The sequence below is a fragment of the Ochotona princeps genome, chromosome 31 (assembly GCF_030435755.1).
Source record: "Ochotona princeps isolate mOchPri1 chromosome 31, mOchPri1.hap1, whole genome shotgun sequence".
Classification (NCBI taxonomy): Eukaryota; Metazoa; Chordata; class Mammalia; order Lagomorpha; family Ochotonidae; genus Ochotona; species Ochotona princeps.
In genome coordinates, this window is record NC_080862.1 from 4,265,601 (window position 1) to 4,292,726 (window position 27,126).

The following is a 27,126-nucleotide window of genomic DNA, read 5'->3' on the forward strand; positions in this document are numbered from 1 at the left end:
TTTGAAGCCCCTCCCCTTTTTTTTAAAGATTTAACTTAATTTCACTGGAAATGCAAATTGACAGAATGATTCCCCATTGCTGCTTCACTGCTCCACAGTGGACAGAGCTGAGCTGATACGAAAACAGGAGCCAGGAGCTTCTTCCGGGTCTCCCACGCGGGTGCAGGTCCCAAGGCTTTGGGCCGTCCTCAACTGTTTTCCCAAGCCGCAAGCAGGGAGCTGGGTGGGAAGTGGAGCAGCCAGGACATGAACCAGTGCCCATATTGCAATCCTGGTGCTTGGAGGTGGAGCTTTAGCCAGTTGAGCTAATGTGCCGGCCCCTGAAATGCTTTCTATGACCTAAACTACTATTACTATCTTCAAGGTAACCAGTAAAAGTCGTTCACAGTTGCCAGATGTGAAACAAGGTGGGGCCAATCTTGAAGAGATAATGCATAGAGCATATGATTCATTTGATGTTCAGCTTACAAGCATACAGCTGCTTTACAGCAGAGTTGGTAAGTCTTGTACATGCTGGTTACTGATTGGTTTGCTGAAGTAGTGAGATTTCTGTTCAGGTTTTTTGAAAAGGGATTTGTGTATTTGAAAAGCAGAGCAGCTGAGAGATACAGGTTTCTTCTGTCTGCTAGTTCATTCTAAAAGGCTACAACCACAGCTCTGCACTAGGCTCACCCCAGGAAGCAGGAACTCCGTCGGGGTCCCTCACATGGGTGATGGGGACCCAGGTCTGGGCCATCTTCTGCCTCCCAAGTCATGTCAGTGAGCAGGAAGTCTAGTGCGGCAGGATGCGGGCTGCTAATGTTTTGGATACTTGGTCTGAGGATCGTCCAATAAATGTGTTAGGACTCATGTCTGCATATTTAAACATTTATTTGGGAAGAGGTCTTACCTACTTCCCAAGCATGCAGAGCAGCCAGTTAGGCTGGGCTGAAGCCAGGTGCTTGGAACCCTGAACCCCTTTCAGAGCTCCAACATGAGTGGCACAGTCCCAGGAACGCGAGCCATCATTGGCTGTCTGCCAAGTGCACCTTAGCACGCAAGCATCAGAAGTACAGGAGTGGGACTCAAGCTAATGTGGGTCCCTAACAGTGTCTGAATTGCTCCACCCGTTGCCTGCTCTCAGACTGAGAAACTGAGATTTGGATCAGTGTTTTCCTACCTTTAGCAAAAATTGATACGTTAATTATTTTAAGTACAGCTGGATAGCCAAGTGGGTTTTTAAAGTAGCTGTTGTGGTTGTTCGTCACCCAGGCCCTAGCCACACAGACTGAAGAGAGCCGCTGTTGTGGGGATGCTTTCTCTCACACTGTTGGGATACCTTTATCCCACACGCTGATCCACACAGTGTTTAAAATGAAAACAGAACCGGAAACTCACTTAATAAAAGCCACATTTAAATTTTGCCACGTACACATGTATGGATCTCTGAAATAATCCCCAAACTGTTGAATTATATGGAAATTAATACCAGAGACTCAGAAGCAGTATGGCAGAATGAAAAGGAGCCTGAGTGAGTCCAAGGGCTCTGACTACCCTAGTGGCTTTCATTGTGGTGACTTTTGTTAGAGACTATCTTGATACATACTGAAATAGATGGTTCTTGATAATTTTCTTCACTTCCCATTTTATGGAAAACAAAATTTATCAAGAACCATCTATTTCAGTCTGTATCAAGATAGTCTCTAACAAAAACAACCACAATAGCAAAACAAAAACTGCTTTAGAAAGATTTAAGAACAATTAATAGTTATATAACTTTAAAATTTATAGTAATATCCTTTTAATTACCTGTTACCAGGAACTTGTGTTTTCTTGGCTGCTTTTCCATGACTTAAGACTCATAGAATTACTAAGCAATATGGAGCTGTATCATGAAAAATAAAACAATAGTTTATTAGGCGTTGATGAAGTAGTATAAGTGAAAATGTGATTAATTAGATCTCATTAGTCTTGTCATAATTTTTTGATGCTTTTTCTTTATAATTGTTAATATTCCTGTTTTAGAGAAGTTGACAATTCAGGTAAAATATCTCCTCCTTTATCTTACCACTGAGGCATAAGCACTCTTTATATTTGAGGGCTTATTTTTGTTGTGTGTGTCTATCAGTGTAAGTAATGTGCTTGTGGTTTATTTTGTGGGATTTTTACCTTATTTATGTGTTTGTATCCAGCTATCTTTTTTATCTTTCTGCCAATATTTGGGGGTGCTTAAAACAGGTTTTCTTGGTATTTAGCCATTCCTTATTGTACATGCGAATTTGTTGCCAAGAGGGTCACTTGTTAGTGGACCTGAATATGAATTTCAGCTGTAGCACTAGCGTGTTGTCCAGAGGAAAGTTATGAGTTTGAAGTCAGTTTTCTGAAATATGATTACACAGTTATGAGAATTAAAGTATAAACATTATTATAAATCTTGAATTTTTAAGTTATTTTTGGAGATCCTCAGTTTCTCCTCACTCCATTATTCTTGCTGCCATGTTGTGTTTTCAGTAAGTCAAATGGGTTGACTTGATTACTGTAAGTGGATGCATAGTCGATATGACTTAAAAATGCATTTAAAAACATTTTTTCTATTAGAACATAGTGAATATTATGAAGCACTGGGAGAAAAGTAGTGAAAAAGAGTTAACCTTCTAACTGTGTGTACCTGGGAATGTGACATGAAGATGCTGTACAGTGGGACAGTTTTCCCACCCTGTGTCATGTGTGATGTTGAAGTGTAACACTAATTTTCGGTTTAGTGTGCTGTCAAGTCACACTAATGGTAAGCATCAGCTTTTTCTGTGATTAGGAGATAATTGGAAAGAAGCACGAAAGCTCAACGTGTCCACACAGCACCTTCTGGTCCCTATGCACTTCAATGTGGAGCTCTCGAAGGCCATGGTTTTCCTGGACACAAAGATGCCCAAGTAGGTGTTGTCTGTGTTGTGCCATGTTGGATTTGCAGTAATCCTTCTATAAAACAAAAACCATAGTTTATATTAGCTCATTTTGTTCGTAGAAAAGTGTACATATGTAACAGATACCGATTGAATTACCTTTTTATACTTTTTTCATTTTTTGAGTGTCAGAGATCTTTGATTTACTGGTTTCCTTGCTCTAACTCCTACAACAACCAAGGCTGAATCAGGCTGGAGCCAGGGCTCCAGAACTCCATCTGGGTGTCCCGCAGGGATGGCTGAGACTTAAGTACTTGAAGGTTTTTCTGCCTTGCAGAGTTCAAATTAGCAGGGAGCAGGATCCGATCTGGAGTAACCAACAGACTGGGTGCTCTAGTACGGGGTGTGGGCACCTTGAAACAACACACCCACCCTCTCACCCACCCGTTGAAGTAATGTCGAGTGTATGATTCAGTGACCTTAAGTACATTTACATTGTTTTGTAAGCTTTACAACCATTCATCTGAGAACTCTTTTTCGTCTTCCAAATTGAAATTTCCTACCCGTTAAATAGTGATATTTCATTCTGCTTTGCTCTTAGACCTTGATAACCATCATTCTATGATTTAATCTTGATCAGTTTAACTGTTCTAAGGATCTCCTACAAATGGCATTATGCAATATTTATCTTTTTCTATCTGGGTTGCTTAGCTCAGTGTTTTCAAAGTTCATCTACATTGTAACATATGTCAATGTCTGGTGGTGGTGGTGGTGATTGTTGTTTATCTGAAAGGAAGAAGGACACAAATAGATTGGTTTTCCATGAACTGATTTATTTTCCAAATCTCCACCACAGCCAAGTTTCAGACAGGCCAGAGCCAGGATCCAGGAACTGCAACCTGGTGTCCTACCTGAGTGACAGGGCTCCGGAGCTCGGGTCACTCTGCACTGCCTTCCCAGGCTCACAGTCAGTAGGAGGCTGGGTTGGAAACCCAGTGGCCAGGACTGAAACTGGCCCTACTCTGTGGGATACCATTGTTGCAAGAGGGGTTCTTACCTTGGTTGGCCGTGAAGCTGGCCCCTCATTCGTTTTTAAGGCTGAATAATACTCCTGTACATGTCATGTTTTATTTATCCATTGATTTATACAGTTGGCTGTTAAAATGAAGGTGCTGTAAGCAAAAACCTGTTCAAGTCCGTATTTTCCATCTTTTTGGGTGTATGCTGTAGAGTTGTGGAATCATCTGGTAGTTCAGTGTTCAGGGTTTGAGGAATGCTTTACTGTTTTCGTAGTAGCTGCACCATTTTACATTCCTGCTGGTATGTATAATGGTTCCAGTTTTTCACCTCCTTGCTAAGTATTTTGTTTTGTTTAGTTTGTTGCAATTATTTCTTGCTAAGGTGAGGGGGTTAGAGACCCATGTGGGCCTACTGTTACGATGGAGAGGGTTGTGGTGGAGGGAGTGAATGAGGTGAATGTTTCCATTTTCCCTCCTGTGTCAAGATGGGGCGAGAAAAGGAAGATGTGTGTCCAGCTGCCTGCTGTCATTACATCAGCGCCTGATGATGGAGATGGTCCTTTGACGTTAACTTTGAGGCTCCGATGTGGGGAAGAATGTCCCAGGGGTGTTACTTGAACGGTCTTGATTTTTCTGAGAAGTTGTTGGCTTAACTACAACAAGGCCTCTTAGCTGTAGGTGTCTGCTTCAGTGTGCCCACAGACCCAGGTGCTTGTTAGAGAGCCTGGGCTGGAGTGTTGTTCAGCCTGGCCTTCCCATCTTTTGATGAAATCTTCAGAGTCTTCTCTTGGCTTAGATGAGCTGGCTGTCTTGTCCCCAACGTGCATCTGGCTGTGCTCCTGTTCTTAGACAAGGGTCAGCAACTGAGGTGGCCTTGTCTCGCAACATATGTGGGTTGGACCACATGTCTGATTTTTCCCTGAGGTCAGGGGTTGAGTGCAGTGATCTCGTTGGGAAATCCCCGAAGAATAAGCTCACTTGGGAGGTGCTCAGTCCTTGCTCTCAAGTGCAGCAGCTGGTGCAGGGTCGTGCTCAGTCCACCATCTGTACCAGCCAAGCAATGTGCGAGTGGGTACGGCTGCCTGGTCAGTCCCAGCTCTTGCACACACTGGCTGGTGCTGCTGCCTAGTCAGTTGGAGCAACTCTGAAGCACTGACTGGCCTGCCTCCAGCCCCAGTTTTTGCACTTGCCACCAGGTTCTGCAGCTTAGCCTGGTCCTGCTTGCCTGCAGCCCCGGTTTCCTGTGCCCTGGCATGTGCTGTTTCCTAAGGGGAACCTCAACGAACCTCTAGCAGAGGTAGAAGCTGTGACCTAGCCTGCACAGTATGCCCCGAGCCCAGGCTCTCTGCTCACTCCCTGGTGCTGTGGCCTGACCACGCCAGGGAGGTCCTCCAGACTCCCTCTTATTTTATGTAGAGATCTTTTTCTCTGATTCCTGTCTTTTTAAAACAGATTCAAAGTTTCTGGAAAGTTGCCTCTTGTTTCTTTACGAATCTCGGATAACAAACTGCAAGGGATTATGGAACTGGTTGACAGCATTCCAAAGCCTCAACCTGTGACAGAGGTATCTGCCCCTGTCAGACCACTGCAGGTAATTTTATTTTCAGAAATAATAAAAGCATGAATTTAAAAAACAGTGTTATTGAAAGAGCTGTATTGATTTTGAATGAAACAGTTTGCAATTGATTTTGAGTAGAGGGTAAAAAAGTTAGAAATTGATGAAATGATGAAAAGTGTAGGTAGGTGGAAGAAGTATAAAATGAAATGAATCTTTTGCAACTTAGTTTTTCTGCCTGATGTTAACGCTATTAACCATTTCTTTAGTGTCTTAGAAAATGTTTATGGAATATGCTACCACAAATCCATCCCATATGTATATAAATGAGACTGTTCGATACTTGCTGCTCTGAATCTATTCTTTTCAGTCATTCCCATATATGTACTTCTGTATCTTACATTTTTATGCTTGTACAGTGGTTTCTGCTTTTCCTGGTGACAGAATACTGAATTGTGTGGTTTTACGAGGATACTTTAAAAAGTTGACAGGGAATGTTTAGAAGGTAACTCCATGTAATCTGTGCCTGAGTGTTATAGTGCTCATCTTTGCACGCACCCTTTGACTCCTGCCCGTGGGTGGCAGGAGCGCAGGCACAGACCGTTACCCACTGCCCCCCGGGTTCTGTGTTAGTAGACGCTGTGGCGGGCACAAGCGTGCTACCTAAAGTCCTCCTGCCAGGCTGAATGTCACCCAGGAAATGTGCTTTTCTGATTCTGATTCTCATGCTTTTTTCAGGTATTTCAAATTGATTGCCTCTTGGTCAAGAATAGTTCAGAAGTTTGAATCGAGTCTTGGTGCTAATTGACAGTGAATGACTTCTCTTTCAGACTCGCACATCTCTCTCTTTGGGAGCGTCACAGCTTACACAGAAAAGAATTACTCTCTTGGAGCTTCCTTCTGTTGCGGAAGATGGTAAAACGAGAATATTTTCCTCTTTATACATGTATAAATATAAAATCATTTCAATTTTGAGGCATATCTTCCTCAAATGACTAAGAAGGGAATGAAGATCTCTGTTTGCTCTAACGTACTGGGTTTTCTGTAACAGAATATTAAGAGCAAGCAAGTTTATCAACATATCTCATGTATAAATGGGAGAAATTCAGGATCGAATAACTCAGAGATGATTAAAGCTTGAGTTTGCATACCAGTTAGGGTTTATGCAAAGGACAAGAGATTTGGGGGCTGCTTGATGGGGCTAACGTGGAGGTAAGTACAGAGTCCAGAGCAGGTGACCAGGGTAGCAAGGGGAAGGTGTGTTAGGCGTGTGTTAGTTCCTTCTCCATTCTAACTTGCAGTTTGGAGATAAAGACACCGTTACAAACATGGCTTTCCTGACCGATGTTAATTTTTCTTACCAGACAGAAATGTGTGCTGTTTTCAGAACTTGATTCTGTTTCTGAGAATGATCTGTGCAGTGTCATGTTTACGCTACACAGGCACTGGCATTGCACAGTCTCCAACCGCAGTAGAAATTCAGACCACAGCAGCGACTGTGTATTTTCAAGAATATCACAGAAATTCCTTTGATGTAAAACAAGATGTTCCCTAAGGTTGCCTTGTAGATTTGTTTTCGTCTTATTGGAGGGCATGGTTAAAAGTGAGCTCATAGGACCACTAAAATGTTGCTCATCATTTTCTTAGCTGTTGCTTAGGAAAGCCCACCAAATTTTGGAGATGTCTAATTTATAATATTTGATTTAATCATTTGCACATTTTTGTTGCTGCAGTATGTTTTTCAAATTTTAAGCCTTATTAAATTAAAAGTCTTAGTAGTCTACGTTCACATATAAAAGTTTGTAATAATCCTGTTATTAGATATCTTATGTTTCTTGGCCATATTGGAAAAAAATATCTGTTCTTTGTTTATAAGACTTTAAAATGAACTAGCTGTTAAATGATGGTAACAACCATAGTGGTTCTCTGTTTACTAGAAGATGTTTTGTATTTGGTCTAAGGGAAACGAAGCTCATGAGATCATTAGATTATCAAGGCTCTATTCAGACTTAGTTTTGTTTAACGCTTGGTTTTTATAGGTGGTGCATGTGGTAGAGCAGGTGGAACATGAATGGAGCACTTAGGAAATGCTGGCATTGTGGCCTTCGGCTCAGCCCGCTGAGCCACAGTGCTGGCCCTGTTCTAGTCGGATTGGCTCTTCCACTTACCTGTCCGTCATTTTTGAACGTGAAGGTGCTAACTGTCACTTTATTCCAGAGAGCCTTCCTAGGTTGCAGGGAGGCCTCGCCCTTATGCCTGTGGTATATCCTGACAAAAGACAGAATCAAGGCAGATCTTATTACGTTACTCAGAACAGCATGTAATTTAGAATTTTGTTCTAATTGTCTTAGTTTATTTCTGAAATTTTTCATTTAGTATGTTCAAAATGTGATTGTGTGTAACTGCAATCACATGAAACAAAATAACAGACATAGCAAAGAAAAGGTAGTGGAGTCCTACACCTCGTTCAGTAAAGGCTTGTTTAAACACAGGGTGTGTGATGGAGTCCTGCGCTGTTGTGCACAAGTGGGCATATTCACGTTTCTTACTGAATAGTCATGGTTTACGTAATCACTGAAATTGTCACTTGCTGTACAATTGTCTGAAATTTTGAAATGGATGAATAATTTTTAAAAGTTTATATTTCATAAGCTGAAGATTTAATTTTATTTTACATTTTGTCATCAAGGTGTGATTCAAGTGTTTTTCTATATGGTTTAAAATATACCTTAGTGTTTTTAATATTCATTTCAGGAAGGTAATTAAAATGTTGATACTTTGATCAATTTGATTATTGACTTAAGCAATGTTCTATGAAATTTAGATTCAGAGGAGGAATTTTATGATGCACCATGTAGTCCCTTAGAAGTAACTCCTCAAATTCCAACCAGAGTTAAAAGTATTCGACACAGAAAGTCACAAAAACAGGATCGTTCTGTAAATTTGACTGAGTTTAAAATACGATTTGAAGTAGCGGAGGTATGTACTATGGTAAAATTAACATGGCTTATTGTAACTGTTTCCATTTGTTAACTACACCTTCCTTACACAGCTTCATTACTAACAAGGGCTCTTGTTATTCTTCTTCCTCTTTTTTTTTTTGTTTTTGTTTTAAATCCTGGTTAAACTAAATCCAGACTTGCTATTGGTACTTCCTCAGTCTTTTTTGTTGGAGTTACCTTTCTTAATCAGAAATTAGTTTACAGGATGTGCTGTAGTTATTCAATTCGTAGTTGTCAAAGTGATTATTTATACATGTGTATGTTTAATGTGTGTGGGAAAATAAAGGTACTCAGATCCATGTAATTTGTATCATGTGTGCTGCATAGATCTAAACAGCACACATAAACATGGTTTTGCTTTATTTAGTGGTGGTTTCTTTTTTTCTTTGACAGGTTTTGATTCAGTTTTACCACCTTGTTGGAGATTGTGAACTACCTGTGATAGAACTTGATGTGTTAGGATTGGGAACGGAAGTTGAGATCAGAACATTTGATTTGAAAGCAAATGCATTTTTGAAAGAGTTTTGCTTAAAATGCCCAGAATACATGGGTAAGAATCTGTTTGTTTTTTTAAATAAATTTTGTGTGTAGGATATCACATGATGAGAGGAAGCCAAAGAGTGAATTAGGGTTAGATCTACTGAGAACTAACAGGGAACTGCACAAACTAACTTAATCCCCTCCCAAGAATACACGTCTAGTGACATGATGGCGTCTTTTAAAGGTTTATGTGTTCTGTCAGAAAAGCAGAGTTAGAGATCTTCCTTCTGCTGGTACAACCCCAAGTGGCCACAGTGTGAGAAAGACAGGCTGCGGTTGATCGCAAACCCTTTGTGTTGTAGAATCACAATGGATATATTACCCCCGTGTTATATGAATATATAATATAGTGCTTATACTACATTTCTTTTTTTGTTTTTTGCATTTTTTTCTCAAAAGATAATTGTTAATCATAGAGTATTGGTCTTTTAATTAGTAGAGGTGACATTCCAAGCTTTTTAAGTAACTGTAAAATAGCATCTGCGAGGTCTCCTCCTGTACTCTGTCTTCACACAGACATTGCCTCTCCTGTTGTCAGCATCCACACCACACTGTGGCATGTTTGTTAAAACTGATGAGCCTGTGTGAGCACAGCACTGTTACTCATAGTCCACGGGCTCAGTGGGACCCACCTTGATGTTTTACAGTCGTAGGAGGGCGTACATCCACCATTGTCCTCTTGCATAGGGTAGTTACACTGAGCTACAAATCATCCTCTGTGTTCCACTTACACTTCTGCACCCCTGGAATTCCTGGGAGCCACTGATGGGCTTATTGTATCTGTAGTGCTCTCCCTGCTAACATGTCATTGTCCAAATCATAAAAGGAGCACCCTTTTTAATATAGGAACGGTTTATTATTATTTATCATTTTATGATACAGTTCCATAGACTGCTGGAATTTCCCTTAACCCCTCTCCAATCCCCCCCCCCAACCTAGTTCCTCTGTATCATTACTAAAGTGTAGTTCTTCATATACAGTCATATGTCCATCATGCGGGCATGGACAATGGCAGAGAGTCCAGCATCCTATTGTCAAGATATGGTAAACAGTTTCATTGTAAGTCCATCTTTGGAAGTAGAGATGCATACTACATTGTATCATCACATCTGGATATCTTAGTCTCCATTTCACAGTTACTGTACATCCCCTTAAATGAAAAGTCACAAAATCAACAATAGGAAGAAAAATAGAAATTTACAATGCCATGAAGTTAAGTAACATGCTACTGATAGATTAATGTGTTGCTGAAGAAATGAAAAAGAAAATCAGGAACCCTCTTGAAAATGATGCTACTGTATGGTTTGTGAGTCATTGAAGGAGGAGATTGTGCTGTGACTGTTTGGTGGCAGTTATACTTGGGGAGTTTGAAAAAGTAAAGAGGCTGTCAGGTTGTGTAAGATAGTGGTATGTCACAGAATTGTCACAGGAATGTCTTTTGCACTTCCATAGTTACTATTATTGCCTTCATTTGTTTTCAGTAATTTTATGATTTAAAGGTCATTTTAAAAATTTTTAGATGTAAACAAGAAACCAGTTTATTTGGTTACAACATTGGATAACACAATGGAAGACCTGTTAACAATGGAATATGTGAAGGTAAGAAAGCAATCCATTATCTGCTTGTTAGGTCTGTGTGCTGGATTGCAATGGGCAGGTTTCTCGTTGTGGTTTACAAGTAGTTTCCTAAAGCAAATTAGGAAGCTGTGTATTCTAAGAAGACAAGGTCTGCTATTTGATGATTTTCCCACAACAGGATATAGAAGAACAGAAATGTTAGTCTTGATGGAATTTATTTTTGTATATAGTGCAAGATAATGCTTACACTTTATATTACTGTTTATTAGATTTTTTGTATTACAGTCTATTTCTGCATTATTCCATGTTTTCATTGACCTGTGTTTATATGCATGGTCAGCATTGTTTTAACTACTCTAAGACTAAGACTAATGATAAAAGAATATTTCACTTTTCAGATCACTTTTGCTATCTATTCCTAATGTTAAGTGTTTTACGATTTCTTTGGGTGGCTGTTTTGAGCTAAATAGCTTTTAGATTTCCAAAATGCTCTGGAGCTAAAGAAAGTAAAATGATATAATATGATAAAAATGTAAAATAGTCAACCTTTTAAGGAGGAGGGAATTATGTTATTTGCAGCAACATAGATGACTGAAAGATACTAAGTTAAGTTGAATCTAGGCACAGCTAGACCAGTTCCTGGTGGTTCCCAGAGGCTGTGGAGGATGGGGCACCGGGGAGAGGTGCTGAGCAAAGGCAGCAGTTCCTGATACATAAGGAGGACTGGGTTTTGAGAACTGTTGCAGAACAAGGTTACTATAATCAGCAGTCGTATCAGGAAGAGTGGAATTTTCAAATGCCTTGACATACGCAAAGAAAGAGCTGACGCGATGGCTTTGTAAATGAGTTTGATTTAATCATACTGTAATGTTTATGTGTGTACATCATATTTTCGTGTATAAATGAGTATGTTGTGATTTGCCTATCAAAAGCAGTACTAGCGGTAAGTTCTTCTTTTAAAGAAAGTATTTGAATATGTATCTACACTTGTCATAAGTTTTGTTTTCAAATACAGGAGGAAGAATTTCAGAGAAACTGTTGATAACTGAGTAATTGTTTCTTACACTTGATGATACATTATTACCAGGAGAGGAAATATTAGATAATATTTGAAGTATTTGCTGTGTGCCATAGAAGCTTATGGTTACCAAATTGTTTTGTTTTGGTAAAGGGGTGGCTTGTTTAAGATAAAGTGAAAAAATATATAAATTCCTGGCGTAAGTATATAAGCATATGTTAGAACCATTATGCATTATTTACTCCAGTAGACATGTCCTGAAGTATTCTAACAGCTTTGTTTTCTCTTTGGGTAGGTTGAAAAAGGTGCACCTAATTTGAAAAGTGCCTATAACAATGTTGTACAGTTGATTAAGGTATGAGAGAATACTTTCTTTTCAGTTACATGCTGGATGTCTTAAGTATATTGTATACATTCTTTTCTAACAACTTCTAAGGTCTTTGAGGATTAAAAACTGAATTTGCATAACTATCTCTTATAACCAAAGTATAGTGTTTTTCAGAGACCAAACTGAATTTTTATGTTTATTGTATGTTCTGTTCTCAACTCCTGTGAGTTCAGCTTCGTTCGATCCTGCATGTGAGATCATTTGTTTTGTAGGTGAATTTTTCTTCTTTGGATATTCATTTACATACTGAAGCACTTCTGAATACAATAAATTACCTCAATAATATCCTTCCACAAGCAGAGGGAAAACCAACTTCGGTATATGTCGCAGAGACTGAAGACAAAGGGGATGTCATCAAAAAAATAGGTATTTTTTAAAATTCAACTTCTGATATTTTTATCAGATAAACTTTGCCTCTGGTATTTTATTAACTTGATATTAAACAGTTATTTATTGATTTGAAAGAGACAGGTACAGACAGACACAGATCTGCTATGTATTGGTTAGCCTCTAGCTGGCCGCAGTGGTCAAGGCTGGGCCAAGCTGAAGGCAGGATTTGCTTCCAGGTCTCTCACCCGGGAGGCGGGGCCCAGACAACCTTTCCAGTGCTTTCCCCAGGCCATCAGCAGTGAGCTAGAGCAGCCGAGACCGAGCTGATCTCCACAGGCCTCTGTTTGCTTTTTGTGGTATCTGCTTTGGGTTTTCTCTAGTGCTGTGATACTTAAGGTGCTTTGTAAGTGTAGTAAGGCAACCACCAGAGCTTTTCCTTGTTGTAAAGTATTTATGCACTTATTTTGCAGCTGTAAAGCTCTCCACAAATGAAGATATCATTACCTTGCAGATTTTAGCAGAATTATCATGCTTACAGATTTTTATTCAGGATGAGAAACGTAACATTTCTGAAATCAAAATTGAAGGTAATGCCATTTCACAAAAAAGGTTTGCAACTTAAGTAAAGGAGCAAGCAATTAGTGATCCCTTTCTTCCCTTAGGGCTTGATGCTGAGATGGTGATGAGGCCTTTGGTCACTGAAATCAATGCAAAGCTCAGGAATATAGTTGTTCTGGATTCTGACGCAACAGCCATATACAAAAAGGTAAGAATCTATTTTTACTGAGTAGGAAGACAGCGATAAATATAATTATCCTTCAAGAGTGATCATAGTTGTCAATTAGAATAGTTGTGTTAAATTTAATGAGACATACTGTGTTCTACCTACATTTTAGAATGAGTCATAATTTGATTCTTGCCCCTCCTGCTTGTGATACTTGGAAGCTAACCTAAGTTTAGATTGTGTTTATTTATGAAATGAGGAATAAACATTTGTCAGAAATCAATTAAGTACAAAATAAAGCAACAAAAATTTAGATTCAGAATTTGTAAGGATCAAGAAATTTTCCAAGAGCCATCCTTTCATGTGTGTCTAATTTATTTGGAAAAACTATGCCTTGAAAAATCATGTGGAGCATTTAAGAAACAGTACCAGCTTTATTTTCCAGATCTAGAAAATGAAACTCAGAAGAAAAGCTATCTACGGAAAGGCATGCAAAATTTATTTTATTTTTATTTTTAACAGATCTGCAAGGTTAAAAAACATTACAGAATTGAAAAATCCCATTTTTCTCTCTTACCTTGGCACATTTTCATTCCTGCATTATCTCATTGCCTCATTCTCTATTCTCTGTTGTTTCTCACTCTTTTTAAAAATTCATTTGAAAGTCAAAGCTAGAGAGAGAAAGAATTACTCCCCAAAACAAGGTTTTGATAATTACCTGTTACAGACCTTTCTTTATTGCTAGCAGGCTTTACCAGTCTTTATCCTGCCATTGCCAATTTTTCTGGCTTCTACAAAGCTGCTTCTTCAGTAGAGCTCTCAGGCAAAGCTCTCAGGGACAGTATTTCCTGGAGTGTCTGCCTGTTTCCTGGCTTGTCAAGCAGTTTGAGTCTTGACATTTTTAATTTGGATTTTCATTTATTTGATAAATGGGGAAGGGGATACGAAGAGACACGGAGATAAGGGCTTGCACCTGTTGCTTCTCTCGTCAAATGCCAACAACAGTTGGAGCTGGGCCAGACAAAAGCCAGGTTCTTCCAGATCTCCTGTGTGGGTGGCAGGGACCTAAATGCCTCAGCTCTCAATTCCTGCCCCAGAAGATGCACGTTATCAGGAAGCTGGGTGGGAAGAAACATCGGAACTCGGGCTCGGTCGCTCCATTTTGCATGGTGACATCTCAAGTGTCATCTTAATGGCAGCTTCAAATGCCCAGTCCCCAGCAGAATGTCGTTCATCATTGTGCTTGCCAACATCTGGCTGTTTTACACATGGTGTAAAAGTCTTAGAATACTGCATTTCCAAACTTGTTCTCTGTCTTGGCATTGTTGTCATATGCGCTTTACTTTTGTCTCTGTTGAGAATTCACAGTACATACCTACTGATCTTGGCATTTCCCGCCGCTGCCCTGCTTCAATCTGGAAAACTTTCTGATTTCTTACAGTTCCAAGGGTGCTGGTCATACATGCTGTCAAATTTTTCATGGATTCGAGAAGAAAGGTTTAAAAGAAACTATCTCATCCTGATTTCCTGAGTGGTGTTTTGGTGAATATATAATTTTTGAGTTGATACTTGCTTTTTCAAGCTGTTAGACATGCCTGCACTGGTACTGCAGGTCTGCTCTGTATCCTGTCTTTGTTCTCTTACATCATTTGTCAGATTTTTCTGACTTTAGGATTTGTATATGGTATGTTATAGAATGTTTCAGCGTCTTTTAGTATTTGCTCTAGTTGGCATTTGCTCTAGTTTTTATGATTTTCCCTCTGCAAGTGGCTTTTCTGTCCCCTGCCTGTTCTCTGTCCTGACCATCTCCTCTGTCTCGCTCTGTCTTCTCCCTTGACCTCCTTCAATTCCCTTCCTTGGGAAGCTAGAGGTATTTTCTGCTCTGCTTGCAGTCTCGCTGCGAGCTCCCAGAGTCTCACCAAGTGCCTGCCGCTGAGCAGGGCCCTCCTGTGTCAGTGGTCTCCAGGGATTCTCTGCATCACATAGTCCACAGTGGGCCTTGAATATTGCAGCAGAATTTTATTTCCTGTCTTGGCTAGCTCCTGACAGCCTTTTCCCCAGGGAGTTAATGCTTTTAATTCCCTGAAACACCTGTTTTCATTTTTCCTTAGCTTTTCCTGTGTTTCTTTGTTCTTGCGCCTCAGATTTCTACTGGCCTTAAGGAAAATTACAGTTCTGTGGTTCTTGGTGGTGTTTCTGTGTTGATAGGGTTTGGAGTGGCGCTTGCGCAAGCCTTGTGCATCCTAGACACAATGGAGAAGTAGAGTTCTTTTACAGCCCAATCTTGTACTCAGCCTGGAGAGCTCCCTCATGTCTCTGGCTTGGGAGAATCTTTGTTCTGTTGTTGAGATTGGCTCACTCGATGGTTCTTTGTCCCACTGCCCTCGTGTCTACCATTCAGTCAAGAATACTCATGCCCTTGCCAGGTTCCAGAATTTTAAAGAAAGGTTATATGTCTTCTGTTGTCTCCAATTTAAATTGGTATCTCTCGGTGATGCCTAGTTAGAAATTAAGATGACTGTTAACAAACTCAAAAATTAAAAGTGTTCCAGAACACTCTGTGAAATCTGTTCACTTATGTCAAACCAAAAGTAGATTTCAGTTACATGTTGATGTGCAGTTTTCATATTTTGGACAGTGAGCCAAGAAATGCTTACATGGTGACTCTTAGTACAAAAGAATATACCGTGAGTCAAAGATGCATATTCGAGTATTTGATGCTCACCATTTAAAACACACACACACATACCTGCTAATTTGAATTTTTGACTCACAGAGGGAGCTGAAGTCAGCAATTTGAAAACCTTGTAGTATACATTCTAAAAATAAAATTGTTATGTTCTGTGAATTTGGTTTGGATACTTTTGCTTTTTGTGATGAAGATGTCACTTCAAAAACGGGTTACAATAATTTAGTTTTATTTCCCTAAGGCTTTGTATATAACTGGAAAAGAAGTTTTCAGCTTCAAAGTGGTTTCTTACGTGGATGCAACTGCCGGCTCTGCATACACAGACATGAGCGTGGTGGACTTCCAAGTTGACTTAACTGTTGGTTGCATTGAGGTGGTTTTTGTCACGAAATTTCTGTATACTGTACTGGTAAGTATTTTAATAAATTCTTTTTTATGTTATTCTGAAATTGTGGTATGTTGAAAATAGAATAGTAGGAATTCCTTGCTTGATGCCTTTTCCATGAGTTTTCATAATTTTTTGTATGTAATACATTACAATGTTTAAAATCAGTTCACATGAGAATATTACAAGCTACTGAAAAAATGTTAATATATTAGTGTTAAATGTGTGCATTATAAAGCATATGATATTTACATATCTAATTTTTTCAGTGCAACGTGGGTTTAAATATTTTGCTTCACTTCAAACTCTAATGAAAAAACACTGAATATAGAATTAAATTTTTTTTGTTTTCTGTTCATTAAAATTTTTTAATTGCCTTATAGGAACTTTAAAGAGGTTTAATCTCCATTTGTCTTTGTTCTACAGTTATGGGTTTGTGTGTGTGTGTGTGTGTGTGTGTGTGTTTTGCACAAATTTGTATTTTGTTGCCTTTTTTTCCTGGTTGCAGTGATACTTTTTCCAGTATTATGTCTTTTTATCATTATTATCTGTTTCTTCAATGTGCGCTGAGTTCTAGAGTGTAAGTAGCTAATCATACCTAAGGACGTGGGAGTCGGGTAATTATCCTGGTGTCGAAGGTGTCTACCCCCCCAGCAGAGCCGTGCTCGGTTCTTACTCCATCCTCCTGTCAGCGCAGGCACTGGGAGGCAGTGGTGCTACGTGAAACCCGTGGGTCCCTGTCCAGGCCCCGGCTCCCGGCTCCCGGCTCCCGGCTCCAGCCTGCCTCAGTCCCGGCTGTTGCAGGCAATTGGAAAGTGACCTAGAAGGTGGGACCCCTGTCTGGGTCTCAAATAACTGCATTCTTTATCTTAAAAAATACATAAATATGTGATACCGTAAGTAAACCAGGGCTGAAAAGGCTTACAAACAGGCAGTGTTACATCATAAAAGTATCTTAAAATTAAGAAACTAGATTTTTGAGAATTTTTGAAGAAAAATTTGCTTTTTTAATCTTCTAAATATGGTGTGTTTCTATTGCAAAGTAAGAGTACAAAAAATATATATTAATGAGACATTGAAGGATTGATATATTGCTTTATTCCAAGGGTGATTTTTATTTCATCTGTGCTAACATACAGTTTTTAAAAAAACACTTTTTGTGTCCAAGTAAATTTATCTCCAAATACCATTTTGCATAAACTTTTTGGAATACTCATATCTTTTGTGTTAATAAATTTTACTATGGACATTGTTTTTTTATAGATCTTCAGATTTTGAATAAAATATGCCTAGTTATGGAACTAACAATTCTTAATGGAAATAAAATCATAAGCATCAACATGCATTTATTGTTTTATTGATGGTATAAGAACATAACCATTACCTTGATAGGCTTTTATAGATAATTTTCAAGCAGCAAAACAAGCGTTGGCCGAGGCAACTGTTCAGGCCGCGGGCATGGCTGCTACTGGTGTGAAGGAACTGGCACGCAGGAGCTCCCGGATGGCCCTGGATGTGAACATCAAAGCCCCTGTGGTGGTGATCCCACAGTCCCCGGTGGCTGAGAACATCTTTGTTGCTGATTTTGGACTCATCACCATGAAGAATACCTTCTACATGATAACGGAGAGCCAGAGCAACCCCCCGCCTGTCATTGATCTGATCACAGTGAAGCTGAGTGAGATGCGGCTGTACAGGTAGGCCTTGGTTTCTGGGCGTGTGGGATGCAGTCTGACGTGTTGGGTATCTTGAATACGTTTTGTGCAGTGGGATTTGAATCTTCCCTAACTAATTAATACTGTGATTCTCTCTCGCCGTACTACGTTTTGGTAAGATCAAGAAAAGGAGAATTTCTAACATGTTCACTCTGCAAACGCTGTAACTCGGCTCTCCCGTCAGCTTTGCCCCATGATCTGATGCTTGAGTTTAGATGAATAAACAAGTTGTGGACTGCAGTCTTGCCTAACAGTTGGGCATACGATCAAGAAGATGTAAGGAAATCAACGAATATTCAGATATTTCAGTGGTTTTTTACATTTATTTTCTGATCTAGAGAGAAGAAATTTAAGATATTTACAATGATAATGATAAAATTATTTCCTACATTGAAGAATTGGAAACAGCACATTAATAGGCTGATTAAATGGCAGTGATTTAACTGTACAATATTACACAGCCATTAAAATTATTTTATATAATATTCATTAAAGGTCTTTTAGACTTTTTTTTACTATATTAAGTGGGGATTACAAGAATACATGAATACATGTGTAAGTTTAGTGTCATTTTAAAATGATTGATAATAGGCATTCTGAGGGAGTCCCGATCATTTTTTTTTCTGCCATTAAGAAAATGATACTTCAAATTCTGCATAGCTTCATACCTTAGTTTAAAGATTTGCTGACAATTATGGGCCAGCAGGATGGCTCAACTGGCTAATCCTCCACCTGTAAGTGTCAGTGTCCTATATGAGTGCCAGTTCCTATCCCGACTGCTCCACTTACCGTCCAACTCCCTGCTTGTAGCCTGGAAAAGTAGTGGAGGACGACCCAAAGCTGTGGGATCCCACACCAGCCTGGGAGACGTGGGGCTTCTGGCTTGGAGTTGTCTCACCTGCAGCCATTGGCGGCCATTTAAGAAGTGAACCAGCGTGGAAGGTGTTGCTCTCCATGTCTCTCCTTGTCTGTGTGCGTCTAGCTTTCCGAAAGAGAAGTCTTTAAAAAAAAATGTACGAGAGTTTTTCAAAAAGTTAATAGAAAAATGAAAAAAAAAATGGATTTCATGTGTAGTTTTTTATAATACACATTTCTGCATATATAATATGAAGCTCTTATCACTGTGGCCATTTGGGGAGTGAAATAACAGATGGAAGAATTTTCTCTTGTTATCTTTGTAAAAACTTTCTTTCCAATAAGAACAAACACATCTTTTTTTGTGGAAAAAAAAAAGTGCTGCCAATTTAGACTTAAGTACGTTATTGAAAAGTAGCACTGTGAAATTGCACTTGAAAATGCAGTTGTCGTGTGCCAGTGCTGCAAATCTATGAAGAACAAAACAGTGGTGCTGCAGGAATGAAGGCCAGCAGAACTGAGTCGGGGAGGCAGGGCAGCTCATGGCGTAGCAAAGGACAGACCTGGAAGCAACCCTGGTATCTCACATTGGTCGGTTAGTTAATAATGATATGTTGTGTGCAGAACATCAGACGGTGGGTTAATGCCTCAAATTATGTTACCTCCACAATAGCAGTAGGAACAATGAAATACAATGCTTCATGGTTTGGTTTTTCAGACCTGGTCCCCAAGCACCCAAAGCCAGGGGCTGGGTAGTCCTTGTCACAACCCTGGTCCCCAAACACCCACAGCCAGGGGCTGGGTAGTCCTTGTCACAACCCTCTAAGACACTATGTTGTGACCATGCACTGACATGGTTTTTCAGGAAGACAAGAAGCTTTGAGATGCCGATGCGCACTGCATCCTACCTGGCTAAGCCTTATTGGCTTTCTTGACATTTCCCAGCAGCAACCCCAAATGTAGTAATTGACTTCTGGGTCACATCTTGGGCAGCTGTAGCTTCTGCTGTGGAGGTATTCATGAGAAGACCCTGATGTGCAGTGGGGAGCTTTTCTGGTCACACTGGATTCTATTGGGGCTTTTATTTGAATGTGTTTCTTAATGCTGAGCGTTAGTTCTTAGCTTTGTAAGTGCTTAGAAAGGCAAATACAGTTCAATTGAATATGAACTTCCGCACTTACAACTGGTTTCATCCAGCAAATGTGGTACAGCTTAATCTTTTTGTTAGGTATTATGTGATATTTGCACTTATCTGAACCAGTGATTTAAAATGTTTTTATAATGTCTTTAATGTTTGCTTACAAATTGTGTAGAGATAATTGTTATTTTAATGATTTGCTGTGTAATTGGTATGTTTTTATTATAATATTAAAAAATCTTATGTTAAAAATTTATTTCTCCATGATTTGGAACACTTGAGCTCCGAGAAAGCTTTCTAGGTTTGTAGTGGGATGGAACATGTCCTATTTGGCTGTGCCCTACTTGATGTATTTTTAACCTGATATTGTTTGTTTTCACATATGTAAAATACTAATTCTCTATTTGTGTTTAAAATGTTCAATTTAATTAAGTCACTAGAAACCTTTTAATTATCTGCATGCATATGAAGCAATTCAGAATAATGTTTGTATTTATAGGTCTCAGTATATTAATGATACATACCAACAAGTGCTGGATATACTGCTGCCATTAAATCTTGAAGTGGTTGTCGAGCGAAATTTGTCTTGGGAGTGGTACCAAGAAGTTCCTTTTTTTAACGTGAATGCTCAGCTAAAACCCATGGAGGTAACTTGGGGTGCAAATTGATTTTTGTTTTGTTTGCTGAGAATTACTGCTTATGGATGTTGAATTGAAGCGTAATCACCTGAGGCAGAGTTGAAATAGCAACTGTGATAATTTAGAATTCAATGAAGGCTTTCCATTCATCTGTAGCAGATGTTTGATTGCCTACTATGTGCCTCCCCACGCTGGAAATTGGAGTTGCAGGAAGAGAGCTATGCCATTGTGTCTTGCTTCAGGGAACTTCACCAACTCAGTGCCAGGAGGATAGTGATTGTTGTTTGGAAGTAGATAAATGGAAAGATAAGACATTTATTCAGTTCCTTGAAGGAAATAAACAGTAGGCATGGTATTACAAATAGAATATTAATAGAGAGTTCAGTGGCAAGTTCTAGGCTGGAAATATTTGAATCATCAATATATAGATGATATATGTAGGAATATATAAAATAATCTAAAAAATAAACATGAAGCTAGTGAAAATTCTAGAATACTGGAGATAAAGCTATGCCTAAGATGCATTTGTAGAACATTACTTATCGACCTCATAGTTGGCATTCCTTCACAGCTCTCTAATGGAACATCATAAATTCATATTTTTCCTCTCGTCTGGATGGAAATCAGAACTGTGTCTCATGCTTGCTGGAAGGGCAGCAGCATGCTTTCCAGGAGGCTTCTTCTTTTTTTTTTTTCTCAAAGATTTATTTATTTTTATTACAAATTCAGATATACAGAGAGGAGAGACAGAGAGGAAAATCTTCCATCTGATGTGAGCTGCAACGGGCCGGTGCTGCGCCGATCCGATGCTGGGAACCAGGAACTTCTTCTGGGTCTCCCACACGGGTGCTGGGTCCCAAAGCTTTGGGCCGTCCTCGACTGCTTTCCCAGGCCACAAGCAGGGAGCTGGATGGGAAGTGGAGCTGCCGGGATTAGAACCAGCGCCCATATGGGATCCCAGCGTGTTCAAGGCGAGGACTTTAGCCACTAGGCCACGCCGCCGGGCCCCCAGGAGGCATCTGTAAGAAACCTACTTAACACATTGCCTGCTTGCTTCTTGCCTCCAGTTTCCTTTTGTATTTCCCTGGGAAAGAATTCTGTTCAGAAGGAGAAATCACCATCGTAGAGACTTAGCACCTTTACATTTAAAATGTAAAGGTGTCATCTGATGATCTTTAGGCTCCTAACTGTGAAAGATAACATGGATGCTTTAACTTACAGTGTCGTAGATGTCAAGTAAATGTTTGAAGCCACTTCCTGTCTGTAAGGCAACAGACATTTCTAAAGCAGAGTAGCATGTTACACCCAACATGCTGGGGAAATCTGTGTCCCCAAAAGGCAAGATAGTTAGATTTGTGTGGGGTAGCAGGAACGTTGCTTCCTTTCCTGTGAGGGAGAATTCAGGCCGAATGTTGAGGCCATGCTCAAGCCCATGTGCACATGCCCCCTGACCTTGGGACAGACTGCGAGGAAGCAGCTGAGCCTTGCCCTGTCCTGATGCACTTGGGTAGTTTGCAGCTGTTGCACCTAACCACGGAGCCCACGGAATTGGTTCCTTTTGGTCCTTATCCTCGCGTGGCGGGAAAAGCTAGAATCAGCTCTAGTCAGCTGATGTAGCTTGTCATTTCTGACTGCTGAGGTATCTAGGGGTTAGGCCACACAGTCTGTTCTGACATACAGAAGCCACAGAGCAGGAGACCAGAAATATCTTCGTCTACTGAGATGCTGGAAAGAGTGAACAGTGACATTTGAGTGGTATTTAGTATACATGAATTAACTGAAAGATGCATTAGAAATTGTACTTTACTTGGTTTATTCATTTATGACAGCCAGGTTTTACAGTGCCTGCCTCATAATAATCACAAGATATTTGCCATGAGTTTAAAAAAGGAACAAAAAAAATTTTAAATCTTTTTGTTGTTATATTTTTATTTTGAATTTGTGAATTTTGTACAATTTCATATAAAATTTTAAACCTTAAAACCTATTTAGGATTACTAAGGTTCTCCTGACCTAAATTTTATAAAATTTTGTATTTTGGTTTTAGTGTTTACAAAGTTGAGAGGGATGCACACTGTTGTGGGCCTCTGATTAAGATGGGGAGGGCCGAGGTATGGAGGAAGGTGGATTGGATAAACGTTCAGTTCTTTTTATTCTCCTGGTCTGTTGGGCGGAGGGATCTAGGAGAGGGGACTGCTTCTTGCTGCCAAGCTGCATCAGCACGTAGGGGTATGGGGCAGTCACTTAATGACGCCTCAGGGACCCTGACAGCAGCAGCTGAGGAGAGACAGTCCCAGTGTGTGTACTCCAAGGTTGGACCTCGTAGCTTCTGATTTTCCCTATGGCTGGTATGTGAGTCAGTGATCTAGTTGGGCGATCCCCCAAGAAACTCAGACTTCACTCATGTGCGCCAGGTAGTGCAGGGTCAGGTTTGGTCCATTACCTGCGCTACCGGCCTTAATATTAAAACACCAATTAATGTGTATTATCTTTGAAATGTAGTCAAAGGAATCCTTATACAAACAGATCTTTTAAATTTGGTGAGATCAGAATTACTCTGTAGGCATTATATTGGTTCTAAGTAAATGTTTCCACAGATTTAGAAATGACCCAAAGTACCTTACAGAAACTGTCTTGATTAAATCTAATGTTTTAAAACAGTTTATCCTCAGTCAAGAAGATATAACAATTATTTTTAAAACGTTGTATGGCAACATCTGGTACGAAGACGATCACATTGCCTCAGCTGCTGCGGAAGACCAACCAAATGTTAGTAATGAAGTTCCCAGCGCTTCGCCCCATGCAGCAGGTGCGCCTAGTGTTAAGTTAGCCCCCCCTTTTTCTCTCCTCTCTGCCTCTCCTTCCTTCTTTCCTTCCTTCCTTCCTTCCTTCCTTCCTTCCTTTCTCTGGTTTTGGACAGATAGGATTGATGAAGCTGTCTCCAACCAACTAATCCTGTTTAAACATTTCCAAATTACTGTTATTAACCATTCTGTTGATTTTTTTTCTTCCATGAACCAAAATCCCTAGACCTGTTTTGAAATTCATTGTTCTTGCTTGTTTTCCCAACTGCCCTGTGATCCTTTTACTTCTTTACTGCCTCTTCTCCCTTTTTTGGGTAGTGCATCATGGATCCCATGTGGGGTATTGTCTGTTGACACTAGGATTGTGATAATATTAGACATGTAAATAGAGGAAAATCATCAGTAGCTGGTCGACATTAAAACTTACCTTGAAGGTAGATGCACAGAACAGAAAAAAAAGGCTTCATCCAATATTGGATCCCAGGTGCTACGTGGAATATGACTTGTATCTGAATTTAGCAGAGAGCACACAGAAAGTTGGCTTGGTTAAAAGTGCCAGGATGATTTTACTAGACAAAGGTGAAGTCATCATTGTGGCATTTTAGGAACTTCCTGACCTACCTCCTTCAAAAGTGAAGGCTGCACATTCCTGAGCCCAACCTCAGTGAAGGCCTGGTGTCACACAGCTTTTCCTCGCACAGAGAATTCCCACTCAAAACCATCTTACATTCACAGCATTATAGGGCATTTCATTCTTCCCAGCTAGCATAACCGGCCCAGTATGTGAATGGTCTGATTTGAATAGAATTGGCAGTGATAAAAGGATCAGTTTGTGAAGATGAAGTAGTAATTCTAATTGTATGCACACTGAGTAACAGACTTCATATAGCAAACTTTGATGCAACTAGAGAGAAAATACAAATATGCCAAGTAATTATGGAAAGAATTCTAAGGCAAGATTTCTGAGTTCACAAATTGTGTGTGTGTGTGTGCGCGCGCGCGAATCTTCTTGATTTTCTTTGAGTATCATTTTACTATGTGCATTTAGTCCATTGATTTAATGCTATTTTTCCTGATTTTTTTCCTTTAATTCAACTTTTTCAAGGAGCGACTGTGGTGACGGCTGCTGTGGTAGAAGTACACTCACGTGCGTCTCAAGTGAAGACGATGCTGAACATGACCTTGAAAACGGATTATCTCACCATGGTGCTGTACAGCCCAGGTCCTGCGGAGGTGAGCTCAGGGAGACTATGTCGTGGGAAGGCGTGTGCAGCGGAGCGTTTGTTAAGGAGCACTTGGTCATGTTTCACGTAGAGTTGATAGGTAGACTTTGGTCCTCGGAGAAAAATAGGTGTTCTTTTCACTTCAATAATTTAACCATTTCCGTTTTGAAGTAATTCATGCATGTAAGAAGTGAGTTTTAAAATTAAAAGAACCATCGTAGCTTTTTGTGGGAGAACCTGTTGGAAATGGAGAAGCTTACTGTTTCCAGTTGACAGAGGCAGTAGTTTCTAATAGTTCTGGTAAAATGCACTCTGGACTGTTCTGTGTAATTCACACATTGATTTCCTCCACAGGCTTCCTTCACAGATGTCCGGGATCCTTCCCTTATACTTGCTGAATTTAAACTGGAGAATATTTTAAGTATTGCAAAAATGTATTCAGATGATTCAACATCATCTTCCTTCTCATTAAAAAACTGCATTTTAGATGATAAAAGGCCTCATGTCAAGAAAGCAACTCCAAGGTATGAAATAATGCTAGTGTTGTGTGTTGTTACTGGGGAAATTGTTGATTTTATCTTAGACTTAACCTAAAGTTGGCTTGTTCGTTTTCTGGATATATCTTAGAAACATGTACATTTCCACGTAGGCAAGTGATGGCTCTCCGCTAACATGGAAGATGTCTTGTTTTGGCTGGATGCTATCACTGATTGTGGAGATAAAGAATCCGAGTAATTAAGTTGATCTTGCATTAATCACCATTCTCTAAATTACTAAGCCATGCTAATTGCGATGGGAAATTCATGAGAAACAGGGAAGAAAAAGTATGCTTGCGTTCAAAACTGATGATTTCTTGAAGAAACTCTTCCTAATTTACTGAAACAGTTCCATTCCAGAAGCTTGTAAGCCCATTACTTCAGTTTGTGGATCTTCCCAAGGGACATTAGTCCAAATGCTTTGAAATAGAAGGTCTCGCGTTTCATTAGTATGTGTAGTTGTTGTAAGCTGCTCGTACGTAGGGATTTTGCTGTTGTGTTTTTCAGGATGATAGGCCTAACTGTTGGGTTTGAGAAGAAGGACATGATGGACGTGAAGCATAGAAGAGTCCGCGATTACTGCGTGACAGATGCAGTCTTTCAAGAAATGTACATTTGCGCCAGCGTGGAGTTCCTCCTGACTGTGGCCAATGTCTTTTTTGAAGCTTACGCTGCAGGCTTAGTTGTAGAAAGCAGTGTTCAAACGTGGGCGTCTAAGGACGAAGGTCAGTGACGGCTAACGTGCTCTCCCTGCCTGTAGTACTGACATGCTGCCAGAGCGCTTACTTCAACTGGGCTTTTAGAAGATCAAAATAAATACATTAATAAGGTGAAACTGTTACTTTTCAGCGATAGAATGCTTTGCGTATTCTGGAAGGACGTGCAGTTGGCTTTTTCCTTGAAAGTGTGACGGTGGGATGAGTCACTGCGCTTGCTCTGCAGGCAGTAATTTGAATGGATTTTTTTAGTGGAAGAAAACAAGCAGGAGTCATAATTCAAGATGTGTTTTAGTTGAAAGCAGTCATACTTATTTCTGTTGTATCTTGGTTTTCAATTGCTGAGTTTTTTTCCCCTTTTTTCTCCTGTATTTATTGTGTTAGAATAAAAAGTGCCAAATCAAGATTTGAAAACTGAATTCTTCAGTTTTGACAGGTTTTCCCCACATTTAAAGTGTTCCTGTGCCTTCAATTGTATCAAATCTTTGTTTTTGTTTTTAATTTTTAAAGAGTTTATTTATGGGCTGGTGTGGTAGCCTTGTGGCTAATGCCCTCACCTTTGATTCACTGGGATCCCCTGTGGGTGCTGGTTCCTGTCCCTGCTGCTCCACTTCCCATCCAGCTCCCTGCTTGTGGCCTGGGAAAGCAGTCGAGGACGGCCGAAAGCCTTGGGACCCTGCACCCACGTGGGAGACTGGAAGAGGCCCCTGGCTTCAAGTCAGCTCAGCTCCGGCCGTTGCGGCCACTTGGGGAGTGGATCAGGGGAAGGATGGAAGATCTTCCTCTCTGTCTCTTCTCCTCTTTGTAGATCTGACATTCCAATAAAAAAGAAATCTTTAAAAAAGGAGTTTATTTATTTTAAGACATTTTTATCTTTTACTTGAAAGAGTTACAGCAAAAGAGGGTGAGGGAGCATGGCCACTGTGGCTAGAGCCGGGCTGGTGTGACGCTAGGATCCCAGAGTTTGTTCTGGGTCTCCCAAGTGGGGTAGGGCCTCAAGGCCTTGGGATTTTCTAGGCCATAAACAGGGAGGCAGATCAGAAGTGGGACAGCTAGGACTATAATCAGCACCCGTATGGAATGGCAGCACTGCGGGTGTAGGATTAGCACACTGTGCCACAATACTAGCTCCTGCTTTGCCTTTTATGTTCAAAATCTGTTTATTTGAAAGAGTTACTGGAAGGGTGGGATGGGTGGAGGGTCGCAGGTAGAGGGTGGAGGCAGACAGTGAGGTGAGGTCAGAGTAGAGGTGGACATAGAGGTGGCTCTTCCATTTGCTGATTTACTCCCTGAATGATAGCGGTGTCTGGGCTGGCCCGGGCCGAAGCCAGGAGGCAGGAACTTGAGCAGGGTCTCCTGCCTGCATGGGAGGGGCCCAGCCACGCGGGCCATCT

The 27,126-nt window shown here is 40.2% G+C and overlaps 1 protein-coding gene across 3 annotated transcripts in view; it reads left to right on the forward strand.

Annotated features, from left to right (window-relative positions):
* Window positions 1-27,126, forward strand: part of VPS13A (vacuolar protein sorting 13 homolog A) — a 118,142-nt gene that overhangs the window by 34,435 nt on the left and 56,581 nt on the right. For all 3 annotated transcript variants that reach the window (XM_004591780.3, XM_004591783.2, XM_004591784.2), the window contains exons 21-38: window positions 365-497; window positions 2,792-2,909; window positions 5,351-5,489; window positions 6,284-6,368; window positions 8,278-8,432; window positions 8,849-9,005; window positions 10,515-10,594; window positions 11,887-11,946; window positions 12,192-12,345; window positions 12,780-12,896; window positions 12,972-13,075; window positions 15,964-16,131; window positions 17,500-17,804; window positions 20,315-20,462; window positions 23,115-23,262; window positions 24,363-24,490; window positions 24,835-25,004; window positions 25,524-25,741. In XM_004591780.3, the coding sequence (XP_004591837.2) occupies window positions 365-497; window positions 2,792-2,909; window positions 5,351-5,489; window positions 6,284-6,368; window positions 8,278-8,432; window positions 8,849-9,005; window positions 10,515-10,594; window positions 11,887-11,946; window positions 12,192-12,345; window positions 12,780-12,896; window positions 12,972-13,075; window positions 15,964-16,131; window positions 17,500-17,804; window positions 20,315-20,462; window positions 23,115-23,262; window positions 24,363-24,490; window positions 24,835-25,004; window positions 25,524-25,741 (2,587 nt within the window). The remainder of the gene's footprint in view (window positions 1-364; window positions 498-2,791; window positions 2,910-5,350; window positions 5,490-6,283; window positions 6,369-8,277; window positions 8,433-8,848; window positions 9,006-10,514; window positions 10,595-11,886; window positions 11,947-12,191; window positions 12,346-12,779; window positions 12,897-12,971; window positions 13,076-15,963; window positions 16,132-17,499; window positions 17,805-20,314; window positions 20,463-23,114; window positions 23,263-24,362; window positions 24,491-24,834; window positions 25,005-25,523; window positions 25,742-27,126) is intronic.